The sequence below is a fragment of the Drosophila serrata genome, unplaced genomic scaffold (genome assembly GCF_035046125.1).
Source record: "Drosophila serrata isolate PLE 108 unplaced genomic scaffold, ASM3504612v1 contig_2, whole genome shotgun sequence".
NCBI lineage: Eukaryota > Metazoa > Arthropoda > Insecta > Diptera > Drosophilidae > Drosophila > Drosophila serrata.
This window is the reverse complement of record NW_028256900.1, coordinates 479,947-505,814: the sequence shown is the minus strand read 5'-3', so window position 1 is coordinate 505,814 and position 25,868 is coordinate 479,947. Positions and strand designations below refer to the sequence as shown.

Sequence of the window (25,868 nt, the reverse complement as noted above, 5' to 3'; positions counted from 1 at the left end):
CCATCCTCCAGTAACCTTAGCAGCAGAGGAAGGAGAAGCATTCGACAGGCAACTCAAAACAAAGGGAAGAGCAAAAAAAAAAAGAAAAAGAAAAGCGGACGAAACGCGTGCCTCAACGGGGATCTCTATCTTTCACTCCCACCGAGCAGGGCTAAGGGATGAGGAATGCGGGGGCGGACTTAGTCATAACAGCAACAGCAACAACAGCCAACAAACCTGGCAAGATGATGAGAAACTTGAGCGTCAAGCAGGCAGAAGCTTTAAGCCGCTAAATTGTATCGGATTACAGCAAATTCCAAGCCACGAAGCTGAAATTCCTTGCCCACAGGCAGCGGGCAATCCTCCGGAGCACCGGTTGCCCCAGCTCCAGGAACTCCAAGCCCCTTAACTAAATTTCAACAGGGGTGTAGTCAAGGGTTATCCCCCTAATGGGTAGTAAAAAAATACAGACATTGATAGCTTTGCTATTATCAAATCTCCATTTAAAGCTCTATAGATATACCTTAGCTCAAATTCAAACTGCATCTTCAATTAAAATTCCATCAAAGACCCCCTCTAATAGTAATAACTGCTTCCGCCTACGCCCCTGTGCCATTCGTTCGCATTGCAGTTGGTATGTTAATGAAGGTGCTTCAAGTCAGCGGCGGCTTAAGGGCCAGAGGCTTGGGAGGAGGGGGACAAAAAAAGGGGGAACCCGTTGTGGGTGTCGTCCTCGCCAACTAAAAAATGGCTGCAGGGAAAACTGCATAGAAACGGGAGATCGGGAAGAGAGAATCCAGAGAAAGGATGACACACAAGTGCTGCCCGCTGAACTCGTGAACTCCGTGAAGTATATCGCGGGGAATCCCAGAAAAGGGGATGTCAGAATTATGAAAAACCGGCACAACAAGCGGATCTTAACACAGTTTTGGCTCCCCCATCACTGATGCAAACATTTAAGCAAAGACAATCGATGGCCACGGATCTGGAAGCGAAGGAAACAAAACCAAAAACAAAACAAAAACGCGAAATTGCAGACAATTTGCCTAATTCGCGTTCTGGACCCTCCAGCACCTCCAGCATCCAGCATCCCCCCTCGTAACAGGATGAGAGCCGCATTCCCTATGCCCGTTTTCAGGGGCAACACACAGGCACACAAAACCAAAAAAATTGCTGCGGTTTTTGGGCCTCCTCGGCTTAGGTAACTGCAATTATTGTTTGCGGCTTTTCAATTGCCTCGCCCGGTACTACGGTCCTCCGGTCCTCCGGTCCTCTGATCCACGTCCTCCTCCAGTATCCCCTCTTTAACCAAATCCCAGGTTCAATCCCAGCCTCGGTTCGCGTTCTGCTGCCTTGCAGTCACTCATCATAAGGTGAGAATATAATAGCGCACTCGTGAGATGCGTGACTGCAATTGCCCCTACGCCCGAAACTGGCTAAGGAACAGTGGCGTAGATCAGAAAATAAGCTTATAAAATATGTCTAGATTTTGTTTAGGGAGTTAAAAATAATACTTCTTCCTTAAAGGAAATAAGAATCCAAAACAGATCCCAATATCTTTTAATCTTATAAGCTACCTTTCCTTAAGACATTGTTTCCCGACTCTCTAGACAGCATATTTCTCAGCTTGACCATACTGGCACAAACTTAATTAATATAGGGTCCATATAATGTGCTTTAAAATCTATATTGTAATCCCCACTATTTCTCCACTGTTCCCTCGCAGTGACTGGAAATTGTGATCTTGGTTTGGGGGCCTCAGCTGATAAGCAGTCCAAACAAACAAATAATAATGCACGATTTGTGGGCCGGATCTTGGATCGGCTTTGGGGCTTTAGCTTGCTCTTGGTTGCTCTTTGATTGAGCAGCGCGCGCTTGCCTTTAACTAATTGAGCTTTATTGTGGGAGGCGGGACGGGAACTGGCTTTTCGGGATTCGGGATTCTGTGATTCCCGCCAGCCCAGCGACTTTCTTCTCAAAACCGCAGACGGACGCTCTTCCTGTCTCTATGTAAGTATGAGAAACTCCCTGGTAGCTGCAAGCTGGGTTTGCCATTTAATTAAAAATGAAAAGTTCTTGTTAAGAAAAGGTTCAGTCAAAAGCATTTTGCGGAAAATTAAAAGTTTTCCCTTTTATTTTCGGTTGGTTTTTTAACAGCTGCCGCCGGGGGTAAAAAAATCACATGTGGAGAAGCAGATTCGCTTTTTTAAGCTGTCATGAGGTTTTGTCAAGTCTGGGAATGCTCTTATCCCTTCTTACGTTTTGTTTGTTGCCTTCCAAACTAAATAATTGAAATATATTTAAACTCTGACAAGGCTTACATGCTAACTACTTTAAGCCACTAAACCATTATTAATCTCTATGTTAAAATTTATTCACTGCCTCCATTAGGAGTTTCCCCTTTATGGCTTTTTCATTGCATTTTCCATCATAATATTCCCTCTGCTGGGGCTAAAAGTTGACTTCCCTGAAAACTTTCCCCCTTTTTTTCGGTTCGGTTTTGTGCCCTCTGACAACTTTGGCTTACTATATGTACAATCCTGACAGAATGAAATTGCACACAAAAAGCGGCGACGACATCATCAAAGTCATAAAATCAAAATAAAAACTTTTGCTGTGGCAGAGAAATCTGCGAAATATTAAAGTCGGCGGAGTCTATTAAACTTTTTTCTTATTCGCTCACATGAACATGAACTTTGGCCATGTATAAAACATATGATTTTTGCCTGATGGCCCCGCGGGCCAATTTATGTGTAGAACAAATGGCTGGCAAACAAAGCGTCCAAATGGGGTGGAGTTGTGTGTGTGTGTGGAACCTGGAGATGGCAGGATGCGCCAGCTCCTGCTGGTGATGCTCCACATCCTTCTCCTTCGCCTGCTCCCTGCTATAATAAAATAAGCCTGAAGCAAGCGTCTTGCCTGCGGGCTGTAAATTTGAACGCCTCGTGCAGACATAAATTGTGTGTTAAATACATTTTATGCGTTTCGCCAAGGACCCACAACCAGAACTGGAGCTGGAGCTGTGGAGCCTGCGAAAGTCAGTCAGGCTGCAAACGTAATCAAGGTCGGGTACGTCTCCTTCTGCTCCACCTCCAACCGGCCTTAGCCTGTTGACGTTACTCCGGGCAACGTTATGATGTATGGCCGGAGTCACTGCCAGAGTTTGCCTTTGCTGCGTACAACGTGTCGTATGCGTATTATTAACGCACGTAAGTCGCCTGGCATCCTTCTGCCGCCTGCCATTCGTCCTGCGCCCAGCCAACCCCTTGTAATCCTTTTGGCTGCTCCTTTTGTTTGTTGCCAAGGCACCAGCTGAGCATACACATGTTTGTGTCACATTTGGACTACGCTTTCCTTCCTCTCCGAGGGAAATTCCCTCCCCTAGTTTTATTTTTTGCTTCCTTAAGTTGCCGTGTTTTGTCTGCGCTTGCCAGCTTGCCCCCCTCTGCCAGGCATTTCCTTTGTATATTATAAAGAAATTTGTTCGGAACAGCAGCTTTGTTTGCCTGGCTTACACAGAGAAATTAGAAGAATTCCCTGAGTCATGATAATACAATTAAATTTAAGAAGCGCAGCCCAGAAATCAGAGGAAAACATTGAAAAGGTTTGAGATTATTTTTCTTACAAATATATATGGATACCTATTTTTATGAGCTCTTTAAAGATATATTTTTATGAAATTTAATATTATAAGGCATATTATATGTTATAATAATATATCAATTTTTTTCAAATAACGATAAGGGGTTACATCGTTATTTTTTTCAAAAATTGACCAAAATTTGACTGAATTTTCTAAATTTAAAATTGAGTATGCAGATTTGTTAACCTACTAAAAACTAACATAGGATCGGTTTTTGATTGACAATTAAAGTATTTTTGGCTTAGTTATGATCGATTTTCACTGAAAGTATATAGCAATTTCGGGTTCATTTTTTGTTTTTAAAAGTGAGATAGTTAGCTAAATATAAAGTGAAACTCTCATTAGTCTTGGGGGAATTTACATTATAAATTTATAGAACTTTCTTCCGGTGCTGTGGGCGTGGCTACACGGCGGGAGTGCTACTTCCTTAGCATACTTTCGGGGCATTCCTTGGGTTCTCCTTGTTGGCCTGGCCAAGCCGGAAATGCTTTTAGTCACTCCTTGGGCTGGAACTTGTTTGCATTTGTCCCGGTCCCGATCCCAGTTGTGGACCTGGTCCTGGTCCCGACTGCTGCTTAAATTCCATTTTAATTTGTTGTGTTTTTCGTTTTATTTCCCATGTTTTGCTAGCTCGTTTTTATATATTTTTTCTACTGGTGAGCCGCTGAAGAGCGCTTAATTACCAGCATTTCTATGGATGCTGGCTTGATTCCTCAAGGGGTCCTACCGTCCCAAGAGCTGTTGAAATGATTTTCGTTAATTTCGCCGCTACAGTTGCCTGATTTTATTTCACTTTACTTCATTTGATTGCGTTTCATTTAATTTCACGAGGAAATGGAAACCAATTGTGGGGCTCCTGGGCAGCCTGGTTGCCGTGGCTCCGTTTTGTGGTCAGCTATTCAATTTATAAACTGTCGATTTCTGCATTTTATTTATATTTTTTTAAGCCGAGAGTCATATTTTATAAGCGAGAGAAAATGTTCTTGGTGAGCTTAATGGCTCTTTAATGAGACAACAATGAGAACTTTAACTAAAGTTGTGATTGAACTATTTTTAATACTAATATAACATTTTAAAATTACAAACAAACTTTACAGTATAAACTAATATAAATGTATTTATTATAGATTTTAAGAGCCTTTTAAATATAAATTAAAGTACTCTCCATTATATCATCAATTCATTTACCTCACCTTAAATTATTTAGTAGCCTTTTATCTCTGGCACATGAATTAAATTAATTGATTTCATAAATAATTGTTATCTCACCGACCATTGCGGCTTAAATTTAGTTTCCCTGCATTTATTTTATGGCTATTCCTTTGTTGTTTCAGGCGAGAAGAGGCTAATGTTTACCCAATTAAAATATCACAGACAAGTCCGATAATTATTCTGGACCCCGCATTGGTTATATCCTTTTACAACCGAACTGCAACTGAAAACAATAAAATAGTTTTTAGTTGGTTAAACACAAGCCACCGCATGTTTCGGACATTTAATTCCATTCCATTCTGCCTGTCTGTCTGTCTGTCTGACTCTTTAACTGTCGGAGCATTCTTTTCCGTAAATTATTTTAATTGATTTAAAATAAAATATGCATGCGTGTGTTTTATTAAAAATTCATTTGCAAACCGAATGTTTCACTGGGGTTTTCCCAGAATCTCTTCCTGTAGCTGGCAATAATTTGGTTTTCCGGGGGATTGCGTTTATGGAGTGACCATCATTTGCATAATCCGCTTATCCTCTAATCAGCTAAGTAAATTACACAGAACATTGCTCTATATACGCTATCCATTACATGGGAGTGAATCACTCCGGCTGGAGGAGCACTTTGATGTCGTCGTCGTCGTCGTCGTCGCTGGCGAACTCTTTGCCATTCATGGGAATCAATTGAATGCCCTCAAAGCTCTACCGCTCTCTGGCTCTTAGCAATCCGCAACTACTTAAGCCTGCTTTGTGAGCCAAAAGCGAGAGGGGCTTTGCCCAAATAACAAAGACAACATCGAAATAATCGCTCCAAGTTGGAGAAGAGAGACGCCAGAAGGGGGGAGCGGTGACGGTGACTATGGCATTAGAGATAGATGCCTTTGTGTCACTGCAATTGACAAAATAATCACTGCTACATGGCTGCAACAAACACAACAAGCTGCCTGCTGCTGCTGGCTGCTGGTCACAAAAACAATAACAACACACGCTTAACAACAGCAACACACATATTTTGCCGCCTAAAACGAAAAAATACAAAAACAACAGCAACAATAACCAGAAAGGATTATGGAGCTTAAGAGATCGAAGCAGAATATACCCTTTAAGAAGAGTAAAGTTTAAAATTCTTTATAAACTGATTTTTATTGTAAATATTACAAATTTATATGATACTCTGTTACAAAATTTTTCTCTTCCATTCTTTATATCAAAAGATAATTTTAATAATTTAAAGTCTTAAATTTTTAAAATTTTCCATATATTTATTTGTGGTTTATTTAAGGTAAACACACAATTTGATATTCAAAATATATAATTAATTAAATTAAAAGCTTGCACTAAATTTTAAGAACTTTACAAATGTTGTGTGTTAATTATACATTATTATGATCTAATAAATCTAATTTAGAATGATTTATACTATATTAAACAGAGTATTGAAGCAAAAACAAAACACAGTTTACCAGCGGCTAGCAACATTTTCTCATGCGCACGTTTCTGGCATGCAGCAACATTCCGTGCTGGCAACATTTGTTGCTGCTGTAGCTGTTGCTGTTGCGGGATGCTGTGGCTACTGTTGTTTGCTGTGTCTGCTGCTGCCGAGCTGTTAGCAACATGTGTAGACGTTTCACTGTGGGGCACAACCTGACTTTGGGTGTTGTTTCATTGTTATTTAGGCTTAAGTATTTTATGTTTCCTTAACAACTAAAAAGAAGATTTTAAAGATCACTTATTGAAAGAATTTTATAATAATTTATATCGCTAAACGCTATACAATTAAAAGTTTTCGGCTGGCTGAATAGATAACGCTAAAGATTTAGAGATAAGAAATCTATAAATAGACAGAGGGAGAGAGACACGAAGAGCACTGCAGGTGCAGTGGTACACCTATGTGCGCCTGATTAGGTGCTGTCAGTCTGATCAAATAATTTTATAACCTTGACAAGCTGATGTTACGTTTAGAGATTAAGTTCTATTTGAATTTATTTTAAAGGATAATATTCATATGTACGCCACTGTGCGACTCGAAAGCAAAGCTTCGGCTGTGTGTTCCGTTGTCGTTAAGCTTCGGCAAGTGCTTCGTTTTCGCACATTTCCCGTGCTATTTTTCAACAGTTTGCAAAAAGGCTTTTTCGCGCGGCTCAGTCTGATTGGGATTGCCGGCCGTTGGAGTCGATTCGAGATCGCGTGTCGTGTCCGCCGGCCGAAAAGCGGGCCAAGAAGCTCAGCTCTCAGCACGGCTTACGCTATATAGAAGTGCGAATTCGGGACCGTTGAACCGCTCGCGCAACACAAAACAAAATATATACAAAAAACTATAAACAAAAGTGAGGCAAACAACAATAAAACAAAAAGTTGCCGGCAAAATAAATAGAAATAAAAATACGAGTAAGAGGGCCAAACAAAAAGAAAGGCTCCACAAATAAAACAAAAATAAAAACCCAGAACGTAGCGTATTTTTACCGTAAGCCGTAAACAAATGTGTGTGCCAGGCTGTGTTTATACGGAAGTCTTTCGTTCCAGCGCCATATTAAAAAACCCCTAAAAAAGCACACACAGTTCCGGTTCCGGAAGTGTGTTATTAGTGGCGTCTCGAAATTATATTTACTCACAATATACTCCGAAATTTTCATGAAGTAACAAAAGTTTGTGCCGTAGCTCAGCCAAAATCATATTAATTAAAATTTATGCCAAAGTTTTCGGTAAATTTCAGTTAGTGTGAGCGCGCGCGCATGTGTGTGTGAGTGCCAGTGTCTGTCTGTGTAGAAAAGTTTTAATTGAAGAAAACTTATCGCCGCATAAATGTTCGTTGCGCTATGCTAATTGAAATATAACGGCAACTGTTGTAAAAGGGAACACACGATAACAAAGAGAATAAAGGAGGCTGAGACTGAAAGAGATAGCGGAAGATAGCAAGAGGCGCTGACAACGAGAAGAGTGTTGAGACAGGTTAGTTAATTAAACTGTAAAATTATATATATTTGTATAACGATAACTAACTAAAGCCATATTTTTGGGAAAATTAAATGCGAATGAGGATTCTCTTAAGCAAATAAATGAATATTTCTTATTTTATAGCCAGTAATGAGTTCATAAAAAATCAGAAAAAAATGGCAAATATTTAATTCAGTCAAATACTAAGTATTTATAAATAATGCCTTAACAATAGGCTAATAATATCAATAATTTGTTATATTTCAATTCCAAAACTTTATTATAGTTGGCAAATTACCTCCCATGCTTGATAATAATTTTAAGCTTACCCCTAAAAGCTCTTAAAATTATTTTAGATCGACCCCAAAAGTGAACTTTATCGCCATTAATCAAGGAACCCTATAAAAATCGTATTTATCAACCCGTTTTTATTTGTGTGCCATTCAAAAACTTTTTTGCGGCGGCGTTATGAAAAACTTTTTTAATATCCTGGTGAGGAGAGATGATGGGCCGCCAGATGAAACTTTCGCCGGCTATCAAATTCAATAATCACTTAAAAGCCATAAATATTTGGTTGGCGGAAGCGGCCCTCCGCAGGCAAATTCTCCGTTTGCCACAGTGGCTGTAAAAAAAGTGATGCCACCACTTTTCCACTGGCTGTCAATGTCACTTCAATGATTAAAACTTCGGCCGAAAGGATAACCTTTTTGAAGGGGCGCTGATGATGCTGATGCTGTGTTCCTTTGGGTCCGAGCAGCAGCCCAATCATCCACCGACGCACTGCCTCCCATTCCCATTCCTTGGCAACCTGGTTCGGTTTCTGCGTTTCCTTTATTATTATTTTTTTAATGAAAACATAAACATCTCTTTTACCCCAAGTAACTCTGCAATTTGCTTGTTTTCTGCCCTCTGTTCCTGTTCCTGCTGCTGTTCCTGCTCCTGATCCTTTGTTTTCTTTCGGTCGTGGCTCGTAATAAATTTTTAATTTTGCTTAATTGAAAATGGACTGCCTCGCGAACAATACACAGTGAAAATATTGAATATCCCTTGAAATTAACCTCTATATTGGTTATTTCAAAGTAATATAAAGATTTATAAAGAGATTCAATGTATGTAATTTGATTCATTGAATTACATTAATATTTAAAAAATACAGATCTTAAATACACATCAATTTGAATCAGTTTAGAGATTGTTTTCACGAGTTCTTTATTTTTTTAAATTTTATTAAATATAATCTTCCCCTTGCTCTAATTATTTGTTTACTGTGCAGCAAAGAGAGCGAATAAAAAAATTAAAGAAAATATCGGCTGCTTCGAATCCAAGGGGAATTATTATTGAAAAAAAAAAAAAAAAAAACAGTACAACTAGACGGAAACGGAGGAAAGGTTTCTTAAGTCCCCATTGTCTGGCTGACGCACGTGCTCCGTGTGATTCTCCGGGGCCATCTCCTGGTGGCAGTGGTAGCTACTAACTACGTACTGCCAACTGGGAATGGGACACGTTCGGGCTGTCGCCCAGTCCACTTCAGAACACCAAGGCGACTCGAGTGCGGGAGGGGCGGGCAAGGTGCTAAAAGCTGTTCACATATTTATATAGCCGACTCTCCGAATAACCATATATGGACAAACATTTAAACAAACAAACAAACACAACAGAACACACTCGGTTGGGCTTTTTTCTCTGGGATGCAATGCGATGGGATAAGATGGAATGGGAGGTGAGAGTAGCTACTGGTGCTAAAAATGGGTCACATTCTTGCCGTTGCACGTTGAATGGCGTTCATTTTGTGGCGCCAAGGCGTTGCAAGCTGCTGGAAAAACAGACAGCACAAAAGTAGCTCTCCGGAGTACGGAGTCGGTAGTCCAGAGACCCTCGACCAGAGGCTTCCTCCCAGCACTGAGAAAATATTAGAAATATATCTTAAATATTCTGGAGTAAGGTTTACATAGTCCTAAGCCTTATAATCAATAATTTCCCCATGATATAAGCAGGTTAACTAATTATTAATTGTTAATATCTCAGTTAAAAACTCTAAATTTTTCTGTGTGCAACTCTTATGACAGCTCCCTTGCCCCCGCAGGCTCGTTAACACTTTTTCCAGCAGCTTATTTATTGCATATCAAGTGACACCTCAATCCCAGGGCAAATCCGAGATGCAGGGAGCAGGGAGCAGGGAACTGGGAGCAGGGAGCTGTGAACTGGGAGCTAAGAGCTGGGCTAACTGCTCTGGGCCGGGCCAAATGACGTCGTCAACGTCGCTTCAGAAATGTTTTGGCATAAATTAAACAAGGGCTGGCGCACTTACCACTGCACTACGGCATTGTCCAGTCGGGAGCGGGAGCAGGGAGCAGGGAGCAGGGATGCAGGAGGATGTACGGGGGACTTCCCCCCTTTTCGGTCCGGTTCGGTCTGTTTGCCTTCCATTTTGTCACACATTGGAGAGCTCAAAGAGCGACGCCAATTTGTCTGAAATGTTTTGAATTCTAAGCGAGGACGAGCGATCTGGCTGGTAGTACTTGCCTGGCGGATGTGATGTATGTGGGATGTGGGATGTGGGATGTGAGGATGTGATGTGCGTCCGCCCGGCTCTTTGTGTCGCCTGCCATATTTGCCTGGTGGAGCATGGTCCTGGCAGAGTGTTGATGTCCTCCTCGTGGCCTGTTTGATTTTACCATTTTCCATTTTTCCACTCCAACTCCCACTCCTCTTTGGCTACCCGGCGGGAGTCAATCAATTCGGTTCGGTTGCGGCTCGAGCTCAGGCTTGGGCTCGGGCTCGGGATCCGTGTGAATTATGTGGCGATAAACTTGGCCAGGATGGTGCAACTTGTTACCCAATATTGTGTGGCAGCCTGAAAGCGAAACACCTGCTGCAGATGCCACAGATGCGAGCAGCAGCAGCACCACCACATACTGTCCCGTACGGGGCTCACCCGTTGATCTTATCGCTGCACACACCCAAAATGAAAGAGTTTGGCCCAAAAAAAAAATAAAATAAAGAAAGAAAAGAGTGGATGAGCTCAGGCAGAAGAATCTCCGCGGGCACAGCTTGGGTTAAAATAATAGGAATATTTTTGGTTAAGATTTCATACCTATTATCTTTAATTTGAGTGAAAACCAATCTTATTTTATGGGTTATGCTTACGGGTATTTTTGACAGTTAAAATTAATTTTTTATTAATATCATTATATTATATTTAACAAAGTCAAAGCCTGCAAGTGGTAAAATAAATATTTTATTGCTAATTCTGTGAATTTTTAGACAATAATAATGTTTATATCGTTGAGGGTATTATATTTAAGTCAGAAGGTTAAAACTCAGTGAAGGAGTCATTTCCGACCCTATAAATCATATATATTCTAGATCAGCATCAACAGCCAAATCTTTCTAGCTATGTGCGGTCAAAAAACAATTTTTTGAAAATTTTACGAAATTTAAAAATTTTATAAGGGGTTACATCGTTAAATTGTTCAAAAATTGGCAAAAAATGGATTTTTTTAAAATTGTAAATTGGGTATGCAGATTTATTAACCTATTAAAAAATAACATAGGTCCGCTCTCCCAATTCAAATTCATGATTTTTTAGCTTAGTTATGACTGTTTTAAACATTAATAATCGAACAAAATTGTCACATAAAATATAGATTCAAAGAAAGCGAATGTTTTGAGCTTACTTGTGGATCGTGCTTTACGGTTCGATCGTAAAATTCAATTGCAAACTGCAAGGGCTCTGGGCTCCCCAAATTTAGTTTCCTCTCTTATTTAAAAATAAGATTATTAACTTACCCTGCTCTGTATACCCCTTGCATCTTGTCTCTGCCGGCTTCATGGGCTGCCGTGCTACGTAGCCTCAGTATGCAAGTGCAAATGCAACACCGATCCGACTCCGGACTTGGGCTTATCTCACTGACCATGATGATGATGCTGCCTTGGCCTTGGGCGTTTCCTCCTCCACCTCCTACTCCATCTACTCCTTCGATTCCTTCGACTCCTACTCTGCACCTCTTGGGGTTTCTGTTTTTGTCGTCCATCCGTTGCCATTACCTCTAGCACCATTTATTTACATTCATTCCTTATTATTTCTCGAGCTCGGAGAGGAGCAGCGGCTGGGAATGGGCAGTTGGCCAAGTCAAGGGCCGCGGCTCGCCTCATTGTCTGGCCACGATGATGCTGGAACCAACCGGCGCGGCGGACCTGCCCGCTAATTTCGCCTCTTCACAGATCCCCGATCCCTGCCTCACTGCCTCCTCTGTCCACTCAGCCTGATGTCCATCGCAGCTCCTTGTGCGATTTTGGGGTCCCGGCTTGTGTGGGTTGCAGCTCAGGTGAAATTCCTTTTGGTCTTAGCTTGAAGGAGTTCATTTTCAAGATGGTCAAGATGGGTATATCGATTTCTTTAGGATCTGTATATATCTAGGACTAAAGCTAAGCTGTAGGGTTTGGCAGACAAAAGCCCTTTGTACTTTTTTGTAATATTTCTTGTTCCTTTTAGTAAAGGGTATCCCCAAATCGATTCTATACTGCTAGAAGTTCCCCGCGATTTCAGCCGGACTCTGTCTTGTGGGAGGCTCATGAAAAATTGAGCAAGTGCCGCACTTGCAATTTCAACAGCTCATCTGCCGCTGCGCAAAACAATTTCTTGGCCCAGCAGCAGGAGCAGCAGCAACTTTGCCTCCTTCTCGACTCCAAACTGAGCTTCGTTTACCTGGATTCCAATAGCTGTGGAGCCCAGTCTCTCCTCTTGAATTTCTCAACTGGCAAGTGGTTAAGTTTTAGTTCAGGAAGAAAAGGAAAAGAAATAAGCAAAGAAAATAATTGCACCTTGATTGTATTTTCGGGTGTGAATTATGCATGAATTGAGTTGAACAAATAAAACTGCTGTGGAAAATCAAATTAAGTGGGTTTTCTTAGTCTACTTTCTTTGAGAAATAGAGGAATTTCTGATGCTCATTTACAAGCTTTATTAAAAGCAAAACTTTCTTTAGCTAAATAACAATGAACTCATTTTAATATACTATACATGTTTGAACTAAGTTAAATAATTAAATTTCTTATATTCATTTTTAATTTGTATAATTTCCCCTTTCAAAAGCCAAAAGATTTATATGTCATAGTCATAAATAAAAGTTGAAATACCTTTACTTCCTCAACCTTATGATTTCCTTTGACATGTCACAGGAATTCCGTCTTCATCTTCCCCATGTGAATCGTGAAATTGAGTGTAATTTCTCACATTTTCCTTGATTTTTTCCTTGTGTCTGTGACCAACTCTCAAAAATCGATTCAAATCAGTTGGATGAGTTCTGTCAACGACAAAAACCTTCAATCAAAAGGGCGGAGGGAGGAGTTCTGTATGCCAAAAATTCGGGCTATGCATCGGGCAATTCAATTACAAAGCCCAGCAGGAGCTCTTTCTTTTGGCCTCAGCTACCTTCTTTTCACTTGTCATGTCAATGACCAGGTTGGGCTCATCGCTCACCTGGCGACATGTCAACCAGGAGGATGGGTAGCTGGAGGAACAGCAAGGCAGCAGGAAATGGGGCGGAGACAAAGTTCCAAAGATAAAGCTCTTGGCATGAATATGCAGCTGATGTGCACTTGCACCCCGAACCCAAGCCAGAGCCACCAATCCCCTCCAGTTTTGGCCCTTTTTTCCCACATTTTCCAACGCTTTAGCCCTAAGCTCCTGGCACACAGAGAAAACATTTATAGGAAAAGAAAACTTATCTAAATAAATGTACATTTCAAGGCTTCCAGATTATGAATTCTTTGTTATTTTAATATGAAACAAAATGTATTTTATATAAATGGTTTATCTTTCAATTAGAATATGTGTTCATATATATTTTTATATATTGTAGCTATTTCCTTCCGTGTACTCACCGACGACAGTCTTTTGCACTCACATTTTGCACCATGCAGTCAGTTTTCTGCCATCGAGAAAAAACATTGAAAAGCGAGTCATAGATTTCCGTTTGTGCGCCTCGGAAACAATGGCATTTTCATGTTGCACGTAAAACGAACCAAATAAAGCCGGGGAAAAAATACGAGGAGAAGGTACAAGTACAAGAACTACTATCGCACAATATAACTTAAGTGCAATTCCGCTTTTTTATCCATATATTCCACTGCCACTGGCGCCTTTTTAAGTGAAGTGAACCAAACGAATAACAAATCACACACAAATCGCAGCGATAATGGCAAATGAACCTAAAGTGCCCTGGGGATAAGGAAAATTCGAAATAAAACTCTACTTCCGGTAGAGCTAGGTTTTGGAAGATAAGACTAAGTAGGAACCTTTGTCCCTCTGATTTTGTATAAATAGTCAGGGAAAACTCTGGTTAAGACACAGTTCTACTGAAATCCTCATCATGGTAAGTCCACCTAGAGGACCTAGGGAGTTAGAAATTAATTCCAAACTTCCTCACCAGCAATTCCTACGACTGCTGGTTCTCTTCGGCTTACTCCTGGCCTCCCAGGCTAGAACTCTGGATCAGGAGAAGATTCCGGAACAGGAGAAGGTGGCCAATCAAGAGATTGCCTCGCCTCCTGAGGCTGTCGAGGCTGTGGAAGTTAAGCAAGAAGTTTCCCAGGGAAACCAGGAACCAGAGCCTCAAATCAGTAACTCGATTAACACCCAAGTCATCCAGGAAGCTCAGCCATCCCAGTCTAATTCCATTCAATCTGTGGATGCCCAGGCCAATCCCGAGGTCAAGTCTGAGGAGAAAGAAGCCATTGCCAATGAGATAGCCAAGGAACAGGAAGAGCAATCCCCTAAAGAGGAAATCCCCAAGGAAAACGTAGTGCCGGTGAAGCCATTAGAAGTCCAAGGACGCAACAACGGCAATGTCCAGTATGTGTACGATTCAAACGGCCAACTTTTGGGTATCCAAGACCTGGAGAAGATTTTCAAGTACCAGGGAGTGCAGGTGATCAACGGATCCGAGATTTCCAATCAGTATCAGAACCAGTACGGCAATCCCTTCAACAAATTCCATTCCTTCCCAAAGGTGGAGTATGTGCCGGATACCGTGACTGTGGTGAACACCACGGGTGCCAATGTGACCCATCACATCCACAATCACACTCATTATTATCCCAACCAGAAGAAGCCCGGATTCCCATTGCCCTTCCTGCCCAATCTCTTCGAGAAGAACGAACCCACCTATGTTCAGGTTAATTTGAACTCAACCTCCGGCAACGTGACCCAGCACACACACGTCCACGAGGAGACCAAGCCCTTCCCCTTCCTGCCCAATCCCTTCACGGATTTCCCCAAGGTAGTTGGTCTCAGCCTGGTCCTCCTCCCCAATCCATTCTTTGTGAACAAGAGCCAGAGCAACCTGGGCAGTTCCTCGGGCAATGCCCAGTATCAGTATTACCAGAAGTTCCGCGCCTTCGCCGATGAGCCTCAGCAGAAGCCAAACTTTTACCTGGTGCCCAATCCCCTGGGGAATCAAGTACCCACTGATGGTCAAAAGGCTGGCGATGGCAACTTTATACTGCCTGTGAATCTGGCTGCTCTGCCGCTCCTGGTTCCCACCTCGGAGGTCAGCCCAGGAAAGGTCTCTTCCGTTGCCGCGGGCAGCATCAAGTTCGAGGATCTGATCAAGGCCACCAATGTTCATGTGAGCCAGCCCTTGAAGCTCCAGGCCAACAACGGGGTTAGCCAGTTCCAAAAGGATCAGGCTGCTGTCCAGCAGATGATCCTCAGCCATCTGAACCAGCAGCAGAAGCTCTTCCAGAAGCAGTCGCTGGTCCCTGATGAGAAGCGTTCCCACTCCGCGGTCGAGCCAGCTGGAGTCCAGGCGGAGGAGGAGAGCTCCGTCCTGTTCGCTGTGGAGATCCCAAAGCCCATTTACCGCTTCTTCAAGGGCATCTTTGGGGGATTCTCCAACTAAGAGAGTCAGGAAAATATTAATAATAACCGAAAGAACAATCAGGAACAAAGCAGGAATCACGAACTAAGGAACACGATTAGTTTTAAGATTTTTATACCCTAAATTTATATCAAGACAATATCAAGACAAGGAGTCCCTTTATCAAAATAAATTGCATATTAAACCCACAAAACTCTTGGCTTAAATTGCAACTAATTAACTTAACTATCTTAAATTAATTTAATTAGAGTCCTAACCCTAGCAGAAACCGAATCAGCAAATTAAAACGATATTAAAGCATCTGTTTTTAGGCAACCCCAAGTCGAAAAAAGGAAAACAACTGCAGAATGCCAACAGAAATCTAACCTGTTCCACAAACACATTAAGAGACCCACAAACTCACCCGAAACTCAATTTCGAGGAAGTAAACTCGAGCAAATATGATAAATGTGTGTATTTAGGAACCATTACCCGGGCATTTCATTCATTTGCAGAGCCAGGAGCTGGGGGAGGTGGCGCCATTCCCTATTAGGTTATCAAGCCGAGATGGATATAATCAAAATGTGAACCCACACACACGTTCACAGAGAGTAGTACCATTATGCTGAATATATTCCAGGCAACTGCACTCGTGACTACTCAGCTCAATCCTCTAGGTTTTGCACCCCTTTTTCGCCGGTTTATCCCTGCATTTTCGTTTCGAAGCCAGGACTCCGGATGTGGAGATGCTCACAGGCATTTGCACACGAACTCCATGTGCATCCTTCTGCTGCCGTTTTGCCATTTTAATGAATACATAATTAGTCTTTTTGCCAAGCTCTCTCTTTCATTCTGTGCAACCTCACCCTCGAAAAAGGTCACAGCCAAGGCCCCCATACCACCCCCCGGGTGCTCCTTCTTTGGCTGATGATGCTGATGCTGCTCCTGACGAGGATGCTACTGCAGCACCTGTTCAAATCATTCGCAATCTGAATTTAATGTCCATGCAGCAACACGTTCCATGAACCTGCACATCATCTATGGTCTGCATACACTTGAATTAAATATTATTAAAAATACTTAAACATTTAAATTTAGGTCTCTTTCTTAAACTGTTTAAAGTAATAATCCTGAAATGATTGGTAATAGAATTTAATTCAAGAACTTAAGGAAGTTAAATTATTTAAATCAATATTTATAAATTATATTATATGATAGTTTTTTAAACTTATTAATGTTTAAAAATACCATAACTTAGTTAAAAATGCATTAATTTCAAATCGGAAACCATTGCTGTGCTAGTTTTTATAAGGTTATTAAATGTGCATACTAAATTTACAATTTTAAAAAATTTAATTTTTTGTCGAATTTAGCAAATTTTAATGATGTAACCCCTTATGTTTTTTTCAAATTTCGGAAAAAATTGCAAACATTTATTTTGCCACTAGACATGGCTAGATCGATTCAGCTCTTCATTCTGAACAATAATATATATGATTTATAGGGTCGGAAATGATTCCTTCATTGTGTTTTAAGCTTCTGATTAATACTAAGACCCAGCAAAAAGGTATAAAAGCCGGCAATTTTTGTAAAAATTCAGTGTTTTGCAAACATCATAATTATGCCAAAAATGCGTTAATTTCAATTCGGAAAGCTGTTCTGTGCTAGTCTTTATAGCGCTAACAAATCTGCATACTGCATTTGTTGATGCTGTAAAAGCTTCGGACTGAAATTATAATAACCAGAAAGAAGGTATAAAAACAGGCAATTTTTGTAAAAATGCAGTGTTTTGCAAACATCATAACTAAGCTAAAAATGCATTAATTTCAATTCCAAAAACTGTTCTGAGCTACTTTTTATAAGATTAACAAATCTGCATATTTAGTTTTTGATTTAAAAGATTTAAATTTTTTGTCAAATTTCGACAATTTTAACGATGTAACCCCTTATAAAATTTTCAAATTTTGACAATTTTTTTCAAGATTTATTTTTCGACCGGACATGGCTAAATCCATTCGGCAGTTAATGCTGATCAAGAATATATATAGTTTATAGGGGCGGAAATGATTGCTTCACTGAATTTTAAGCTTTTAACTAAAATTATAACACCGTGCCAACTATAAAATATAATTAAGAGCTCTCCAAACCCCTCCAAATATTATTAATATAAGTCTCTTATTAATATAATCTATTACTTAAACACTAATTAATATAATATATAATCTGTTTAAATATGAGAATATTTGAACCCAATCCAAAACCCTTTTTCCAGTGCATTGCCACTGCAATGTGTAGTTCTCTTCTTATAGGTTCATTTTATACTCTTATGCAATATGGAGATAATGTTTGCTCCTGTCCAGGTCCAGCTACAGAGAGATAGAGCGAGAAAGCAGCACATAATTGCCGGGATTACGTTGGCTCATAAAGTTTTTCCCAGGCATTTTGCAATTGTGTTTGCATTTCCCTTTCCCCATTATCGGGGATTCCCCATCAGGAGGAGCAGGAGTAGGTGGAGGGCAGCGGCAGGAAATTGCTGTTTGCTGGATATCGTTTATTTAATATTTAATTGAATTCGCTGCAGAGCCGAGTTTTTTTTTGTTCCATTATCAAACTACCCGCTCAGGTATCCCGCCGAGAGTCCTTGTGCGGGACATTAGTGCCGGCTTATCGGGTTCATTTTCAATGGGCAAATTGCGACGGGCGACGGTGAGTGGATGATATTTCCGAAAAAATTACATTCGACCACCAAATGCCATTCGAGTAAATTCCTGGCGATTGTTATCGGTTTGTTAACAGTGGGTTCACCGCAGGAGCCAGTGTATTATCTGGCCAACGCTGCGTATACGCAATATTTTCACTTTAAACTGTATAGGAGAGTACTGGAGGAGGGTAACTGGAAACTGGAAAAATATAAAATAAATTAATAACTTCTAGTTAATGCCGGAAGCCACATCCTTTGCAGAGCCGCCTTTTGGGCCCCAAGTTTATTACTCAAAGGAATTGGATAGAGTCCCAAAGTAGCAGCAGCAACGGATGCCCATAAATATATCATGAAATCAAAAACTTTGCCACAACTTCTACTTCTGGTTGGCTGCTCCGCTCTTCTTTTTGATTGGTGGCAGGACCCCCCTTCGTCCTTAAGGATCACACTGTTAGAAAAATTGGAGAGAGCTAGATCAGGGAGCTATAAAAAGTATAGATTTGTAAATATGTAATAAGTTTCATTTTGGGGTATGGTTTAATACTTGAATTCTAGGCTCAGGTTATGGCCTCTTAACACTTATTTTGTGACTTAAAAATATGATTTAAAAGATATATTATTCCTTTGCTTTTTAAAAAATTTAAAGGATTGTTATTACTTCTACTGTATCCTTAACTTTTCCTTGGTGCACTCACCCACTTGGCCGCCCTAAGCTTGCGTGTAAACGTGTGGGGCAAAGTGCTGGCCACACGAACAACAAGATGAGTAGGAGCTGGGGCAGGACTAGGAGCAGGGGCAGGACTAGGAGAAGGGGCAGGAACAGTATCTCAAAGCAGCAGAGTAATGCGTTTCCGCTTCCGGACGACAGCTCCTTCCAATCCTAGCATCCTCCCCATCCTTGGCCTTGGGTTCTCGCCCAGTCAATTCAATAAAACTTGTGTCCATTTCATTTAAAATTCTCTGTTCTATCTCAGGGCTGGAGCAGGAGCCAGCAGGCATCCTGGCTGGCAAATTAATGGTGTTAAAATTAGTGCCTCGGACGGAGTGGCTGCCCGCATCCTCAGACCTACCAGGAGAAACTTTGCCATCTGCCTGAAGAGTCCTCACCAGCTTCTATTTATTCTATTTATTTAGTTGTCACTCTGTAGGAAATTATGCCATGTTGTTGCTCCTGCGACACGTGTAACCGGCTCTTGGCCCTTTTTACCTGGCACCTTCATAAAAAAAGGTGGAAACTTTTTCTTCTTCAAGTTTCCATTTTAAGGAAACTTTTTTCTAACTTTTCCCCGGTCTTCTTTTTCTTTCAGGTGCGATTCCGGAGCGACGTTTTTTTGGCATCCTCCGCTCGGCGAAAAGGAAGGAAGGTAAGTGGCTTGTGATGAAAATGAAGCCTTTCCATGGGAAAACCGAATATTTCCCTAATGAAACCAATTAAGCACACAGCCAAATGGCCAAAAATTGTGGCTGCAAAATGATGAAAAATCAAAGGCTAGACAAAGGGTAAACATGGCAGAGAAAGGGTGAAAGTGGATGGTCGAATGGAAGAAGGGATTGCCTCAATCACGAAATGAACACACAACACCAGGGGGAGGAAAAGTTACTGTCGATTGATGGGACTTTTCAAATTTAAATGCTCTCTGTGGTTGATTTAAACGAGCTTAAATTAAGGTGTATCTTTGCAGGGAAAAGGGATACAGATACAGATAGAGATATAGGGAATTTTTAAGCCAAGAAATTAAAAAATATAATCCAAGATAATAGAAAGAATTTGGTTTTTTTAAATTATGATTTATATACTCTAATCTTAAGCCTATTAATTTCTGTGTTAGAAACCCAGCGAAAAATCGCATATTAAAAGCGAATTTCATACCTCCAGCTGTGCCAATTTCCCACACAACACACATATCCCCCATAGAGTTGTAGTAGGTTTTTCCTGGCCGTGCAAAAGCCATTTGCCAAAATCAATACATTTATTTAGACCGCAGGGCTCAAAAAAAGGGAGAGAAAAGCAAAGCGGAAAGCAAATCAAATGCCGACGAAAACGACACAAAATGTATTTAGCATTTGGCCAGATATATATATATATATATATACATATATATATCGAGAGACAGAGCGGTGAAAATATATTGTAAAGGTAACTCCCGAGTCTGGGGAAACTCGAACCAAACTGCCTATTTGGTTTTGGTTTTGGCCAAATCGTTTTACGCTTTGTTGCCGCCAGCCATTCGGCCAGCCAGGATGCAAATATGTGCACAGGCTTAACGTATCCAATAAAGCCAGGACAGAGAAGGACAGTGACTGACAGGGCGAGAGTAGGAGCCACTGATGGACAAAGCTCTGCGGACTCAGCTCGTCATCATTGGACATAAGCAGCTCAGTGCAGCTCATACAGAGGAAGAAGGATTTTGCGATTTTAGGAGAGCTCTAATTTACTTAATTGCCTAAAGACAGTACAAAGTCTGTTTTTCCTTGGAAAAAGTGGGAAATTATGAAGTTTCCTAAGCTGCAGAACCGCTTACTTAATCAAAGGTGATTTTAAATAGGTTTAAAACACATTCTGATCACTGATTACTCTGATTACTCACTTCAAATTAATGGTATAATCTCAGGGATTTATTATGACTTTAATTCAAATTTAATAACATTTTCCCCCAGTGCAGTGTCTCCCTGGCTCATCCGCTTAGTTGGCTCCGATCTGGTGTCTCTACCACGTGTCCGTCCGTTGCAGATTAGACCTGGCTGGGGTTCCCAACAACTTCATCTGCTGTGGGGGGAAAAGTGAAGTGGAGTGGGCATCGTGTGCGCTTTTTCGTGGGTTTCATTGGTTTCACTGCAACAATGTTGTGGCGGTGCGATTTATATCGCTGGCCTTAAATGTCATTACCAGCTAAATGCCTTTAAAGAGGCCCCATCCATTTGCCCTGACCAGTTGGCGCCAGCACTGAAGGTGCGACCAGTGACCAGTGACCAAGAGGCCACCCGTCGCGTGTCTCCTTTGGATGCAAACAGAGGAGAGGACCGAACTACCTGGGCAAGATCAGGTTTTCCTCAAAGAGGAAGAGAGGGACTCCAAGTCCAAGTCCAACTCCGACTCCTCCCCGGGGGCAGACGCATTTATCATCCCGAACCCGTGACGCGCTGTCGCCTTCAATTACACGCAAATTATTCCGCGCTCAGCGAACGGGAGACGGGACGGCGGCACCTGTGTCTTACCTGGTCTTCCTACATCCGTGTTTGAGTGGATTTTATCTTCATTGCAAAAGCCACATCTGCCGGGGCGGCCAGTGATCAATCTGCCTTATGTCAAGCTCTGGCCAAACCGATGCCAATCTGATGCTCCAGTTCGGATGGCTGCTCTTGGCAGCGATTAAATTGATTGATCAATGGGTATTATTTGGGAAAGGCGGATTATAGTTCTAACTTATGAGGTATTTGAATAGGGGATCTAAGTTGGGTGTTAATATTATATATAGGAAATTGAAGAAGACTAGATTAAGCCATGCCGTTGGAGATGTTTTATACCTTGTCGTTGGGCTTACTCCTCTTAAAGTTACCTTAGTTACTAATGTAGTTTCCTGTGACTAAGATTAAAGTACCTTAAACTGGCATTTGAATCTGAATATTTCCTCTGCTCAAGTGCCAATGCTCGTTTCCTTTTAATTGTCCACTAAAATATGCCGCATGCCCGTCGAGGCGAGTCGAGAGCCATGCAAATACTTGAAGTTTGCCTCAAGTATGCGACTGCAGTCGCGGACTCCACATCCCTGCCTGCCAGAAATGCCACCTCCTCCTGGTACCCCAACGGCTACTCCTCCTCCGAGTGCTTTCTAATTAAACAATACAAATGCGGATTGTGGACTCAAAGACAAAGACACGCATTCTGTTGGATTGGAATTTCGGTGGCGGTGTCGAGCTGATGATGATGATGATGCTTTGTCAACAATTTCGCAATGCAAATGTGCAAGTATTGGGGGGAAATGGGGAGACTCTGATGGCGGGAATTTTATAATTAATTGAAAATTTCACAAGTTTCACATACACTCATACACGCCGTAAATCGTTAGTTGTCTTTATTCACAAGTAGGCATCCCTTAGGTCTATGAAGTCGTCCAGCTCCTCAGCGTAATCCTCCACGGATCCACCGGTTTCGCCGTGTCGCGAGTAATGATTGAAAATCATGTCCCTGGTCGCCGGAGCCACTTTGCCACTCTCGCAATCGTGCATATCCTCGTACGTGATTTCGCCGTGTCCTTTGCCCCTGCCCATGCTGCCCAGGTCGTAGCTGCCATAACCAATGGATCCTCCGTTGCCTCCTCCGCTGGCTCCTCCTCCTCCTAAACCCTTGGACATCCCGTTGCCATTTCGCTCTGCTCCGTTGGAGGCGAAGCCCATCACTTTGTATACTGTCTGCTTGATGCCACCATGTCCTCCGCCTCCACCGCCGTGTGCATGGACCACCTTGTAGACGGTGTGGGTGTGATGGTGTGTCTTCGTCTTGACCGGCACATGGATGATGAGGCGACGATGGGCCAGGCGGCGCGCCGCAATTCCCGTTGCCGTTAGCAGGAGCATTACGGCCAGGAGATTGCCCGCCAACAAGTGACTTCGCGTTGTCACCTGTGTTTTGAGATAGTATTCAGGGAAAGAGGGTTAATAGCAAATTGTGTGGGTTAAGAGAGGAGTGTCTTGTTCGTAATTAAATTTAAAGAGATACTTGGAGGTCGTTTTTGAGCAGCAATTAAAGGGATATAATTATTTTGAGAAGTTGTAAGGTTACAGAACTAATTGTTTGCCTCTTTAAAATTGCATCATTAAAAATAAGATGCAATTAAAAAATGTAGACGTTATATCCGGTTATATATTAAAAATAGTATAAATTATTCTTTGGGTTTAAAACTTATAAGGGGATATTAAAATGGATATCTCTATTTGGCTTTAGTTTTAGTCTTAGCATCTTCAAGTATTTGAAGATATTGATATATTGAAACAAACGTATAGCTTGGATTATATTTTCAAGAATTAACATTATACTTTTGACACACTGCCTTAAACATAACAGGTTTCAGTTAAACAATTATTCACAAATTTTCTTGAAATAATGTTGAGCTCGTAGGGAAAGTCTTAAAGTTTTAATTTATTGGCAAGTCCTTTTTGTAAATTTTTCCGATATTCTTGACTCACTTTGGTCATTTTAATGCTGGTGCTGCTGATGATGCTGATGCTGCTGCTGGCAGTTGTGGTTAATTCCCGACGTTGCCCGTTTGTTTGTTAAGCAGATCCTTTAATTAATCCTTTAGTTTGTCCAGTCGGACCACCGAATGGCGCGAACTCACTTTCAGCACTGTGTTCGCCGGCTGCAATCGATGGGGCTTTTATATTTGGATGCGGTAATCAGGTTCAGTGCACCATGGCACCATATATACACATCCAATATGTACACCTAGCCATCCACCTATAATACCTATCCATCATTATCTTCGGCATGGCGTCGGCGGTGTCGATTGCATTGCAGTGCAGCCTCCGCGGAGCCGCAACATTTGCATGTGCAGCGCCACAGCAAACACACAGTCGCGTCCATTTGAGTTACGTGTGCCTAATTATTGCTTACAGCTTGTAGAGCATTGTGACACTGAAAGAAAATAGGGGGAAATATTTCTGCTAATTTTATATTGATAAGATTTAAGAATTTGTTAAATAAGTACTTACTTATCAAAACTTAAGACCTTGTTTCTTTAATCAGTTTAGACTTTATTAAGGTTTAAACCATAGCAAGCTTGCTTTACACTAGAATTGCATTAGAATCTTAATTTCCTAGGTGACTTACCAATTTTCTCTCAGTGTTGCCTTAAACTTTGGGGCGCGGTCGGTGCTCAGTGGAGCGCTCCAAGTATTTTGCGCCAAACAAAAACATTTTCGCCATTTCGCCACAGCTTCTCTCATCCATTCCATTCGATCTTCTCCTGAATCCAAATCGGAAGCGGCGTTTCTGGTGGCTGGCTCTGGGAGCCGGCGAAACGGAATTACCATTCCGTAAACCATGGAATCTCACATACGACGACGACACCGCCTTAAATCCAATCCCAAAGTCATGGCATTCAATATTGAGACGAAAGCTTTGTTCAACATTTTATGCAATGCCGCGAAATGCGGAAAAGACATAGATTCGCGCGTGTTTTGTATTATTTTGCTTCTGCATTTTTCACTTAACATTATTACTTTAATTAACTGACAAAGCATGCGAGAGGTGGCCAGGGGCCAGTGCTTAATTCGTTGCGTATTAAATATGCATTTCATTAGCATTTGCCAGCGATAGATTGCATTAGCATACGTAACTTGGACATTGGTTCACCCGGTTTACGGGGCGTATGCGTAACGTATCGTAACAGGGGAATAGGTGTCGTCTCTCTGTCCTCCGGGGGATGTTTTTATAGATTTATTTTGGGGTTTTAAGGGGGTTTCTTTTCCTAAATTAAATAGTTAACTTGATTTCATATAGTTTCCCTTTTGGTTTTTATGAATAGGTGTTATATAATTAACCTATATCAGTATTTATATTACTACTTGTTATTACCTCATTTCCTTACACAACATGTTCAATAATCTTTTTAATTAACGTATTTGTAAAGCCTCACCTTCCCTATTATAAAATATCCCATATTTTACAAATTATTCTTCCTTTTTCAAATACCTTTTCTATTGTTTATTTTAGTTTATGCGCTTTTATTAGGTTATTCAAGTTTATAGTGATTTGTTTTAATAATAAATCTCTTACTAAATCATAAATGTATAAAAAGGTATTTTCTACATGCTTCTATAATAAATTTTATTTACTTTAATGTTTGGTTTTGCCTCCTTATACAATTCAATTTAACGATGTTTTACTTTCCATTCAATAACCTTTATTCAAACCATAACTCTTGAGATTAATTCAATTAATTTCTCTGTGGGAATCGTAAAGTTATTATTATTTAATTTTACGACTTTCGGCAATTAATTGGCAGCTGGCAATCAGCAAAAATTTAGCTTATATATTTTTCTGCTTGAGTGACTGCCAGCACAAGTGTACTTACTACACATATAGTATGTGCACTCCCAGTCCCCCAGGCTCATTATGTGGATTTAATATCGCGCCCAGAATGTGCACTCGTAAAAAGCACCGAAGGACGAAAAGCACATGAAAACCCCAGGCTCCAGAATCCATAGCATATGGCTAATGAAACGTGGCCCGAGAAAGTTTTACCCTCGTTTTTTTTGGGAGTCTGGAGGAGCAAGGCCAGCAGATAAACTGCAGTAATAAGTAAACGCCGAAATGCGTTGTGGAAAACGTGCGCCATGAATTCTATAACTTTATGGCCATGGCCGCACTCTAATTGTTGGATATACCCAAAGGATACGTCCAGGACCTGTTCAACATTAAGTGCGTTGATGCCTTTTGCCTTCACCTTCACCTCTTTTGCACTGGTTTAATGTCCTGGTCGAGGGTATTACTGGGTAGAAAGTTTGGTTTAGGGGATGTTAGGGGTTTTAGATTATAGCCATA

At 41.1% G+C, this 25,868-nt stretch overlaps 3 protein-coding genes across 3 annotated transcripts in view; 2 read left to right on the top strand and 1 right to left on the bottom strand.

The window, feature by feature from the left end:
* The first annotated feature begins 6,956 nt into the window (after positions 1-6,956).
* The window catches only part of LOC110177566 (uncharacterized), a 31,888-nt gene continuing 12,976 nt past the window's right edge, over positions 6,957-25,868 (top strand). The window contains exons 1-2 of the mRNA XM_086828745.1: positions 6,957-7,777; positions 19,633-19,689. The gene's annotated coding sequence lies outside the window, so the exon portion shown is untranslated. The remainder of the gene's footprint in view (positions 7,778-19,632; positions 19,690-25,868) is intronic.
* Positions 12,713-15,857, top strand: LOC110177567 (uncharacterized). Its single transcript, XM_020944339.2, has one exon. The coding sequence runs from the start codon at positions 14,137-14,139 to the stop codon at positions 15,664-15,666; it is 1,530 nt and encodes a 509-aa protein (XP_020799998.2). The 5' UTR covers positions 12,713-14,136; the 3' UTR covers positions 15,667-15,857.
* On the bottom strand, positions 22,365-24,792 carry LOC110177629 (uncharacterized). Its single transcript, XM_020944443.2, has 3 exons — positions 24,153-24,792; positions 23,510-23,957; positions 22,365-22,945 (listed from the first exon to the last, which is right to left on the bottom strand). Exons 2-3 carry the CDS (start codon positions 23,516-23,518, stop codon positions 22,403-22,405), a joined length of 552 nt encoding a protein of 183 aa, XP_020800102.1. The 5' UTR covers positions 23,519-23,957; positions 24,153-24,792; the 3' UTR covers positions 22,365-22,402.

Excerpts from the sequence above, each read along its gene's own strand:
- LOC110177567 (XM_020944339.2), top strand. The coding sequence starts at position 14,137 with ATGGTAAGTCCACCTAGAGGACCTAGGGAGTTAGAAATTAATTCCAAA.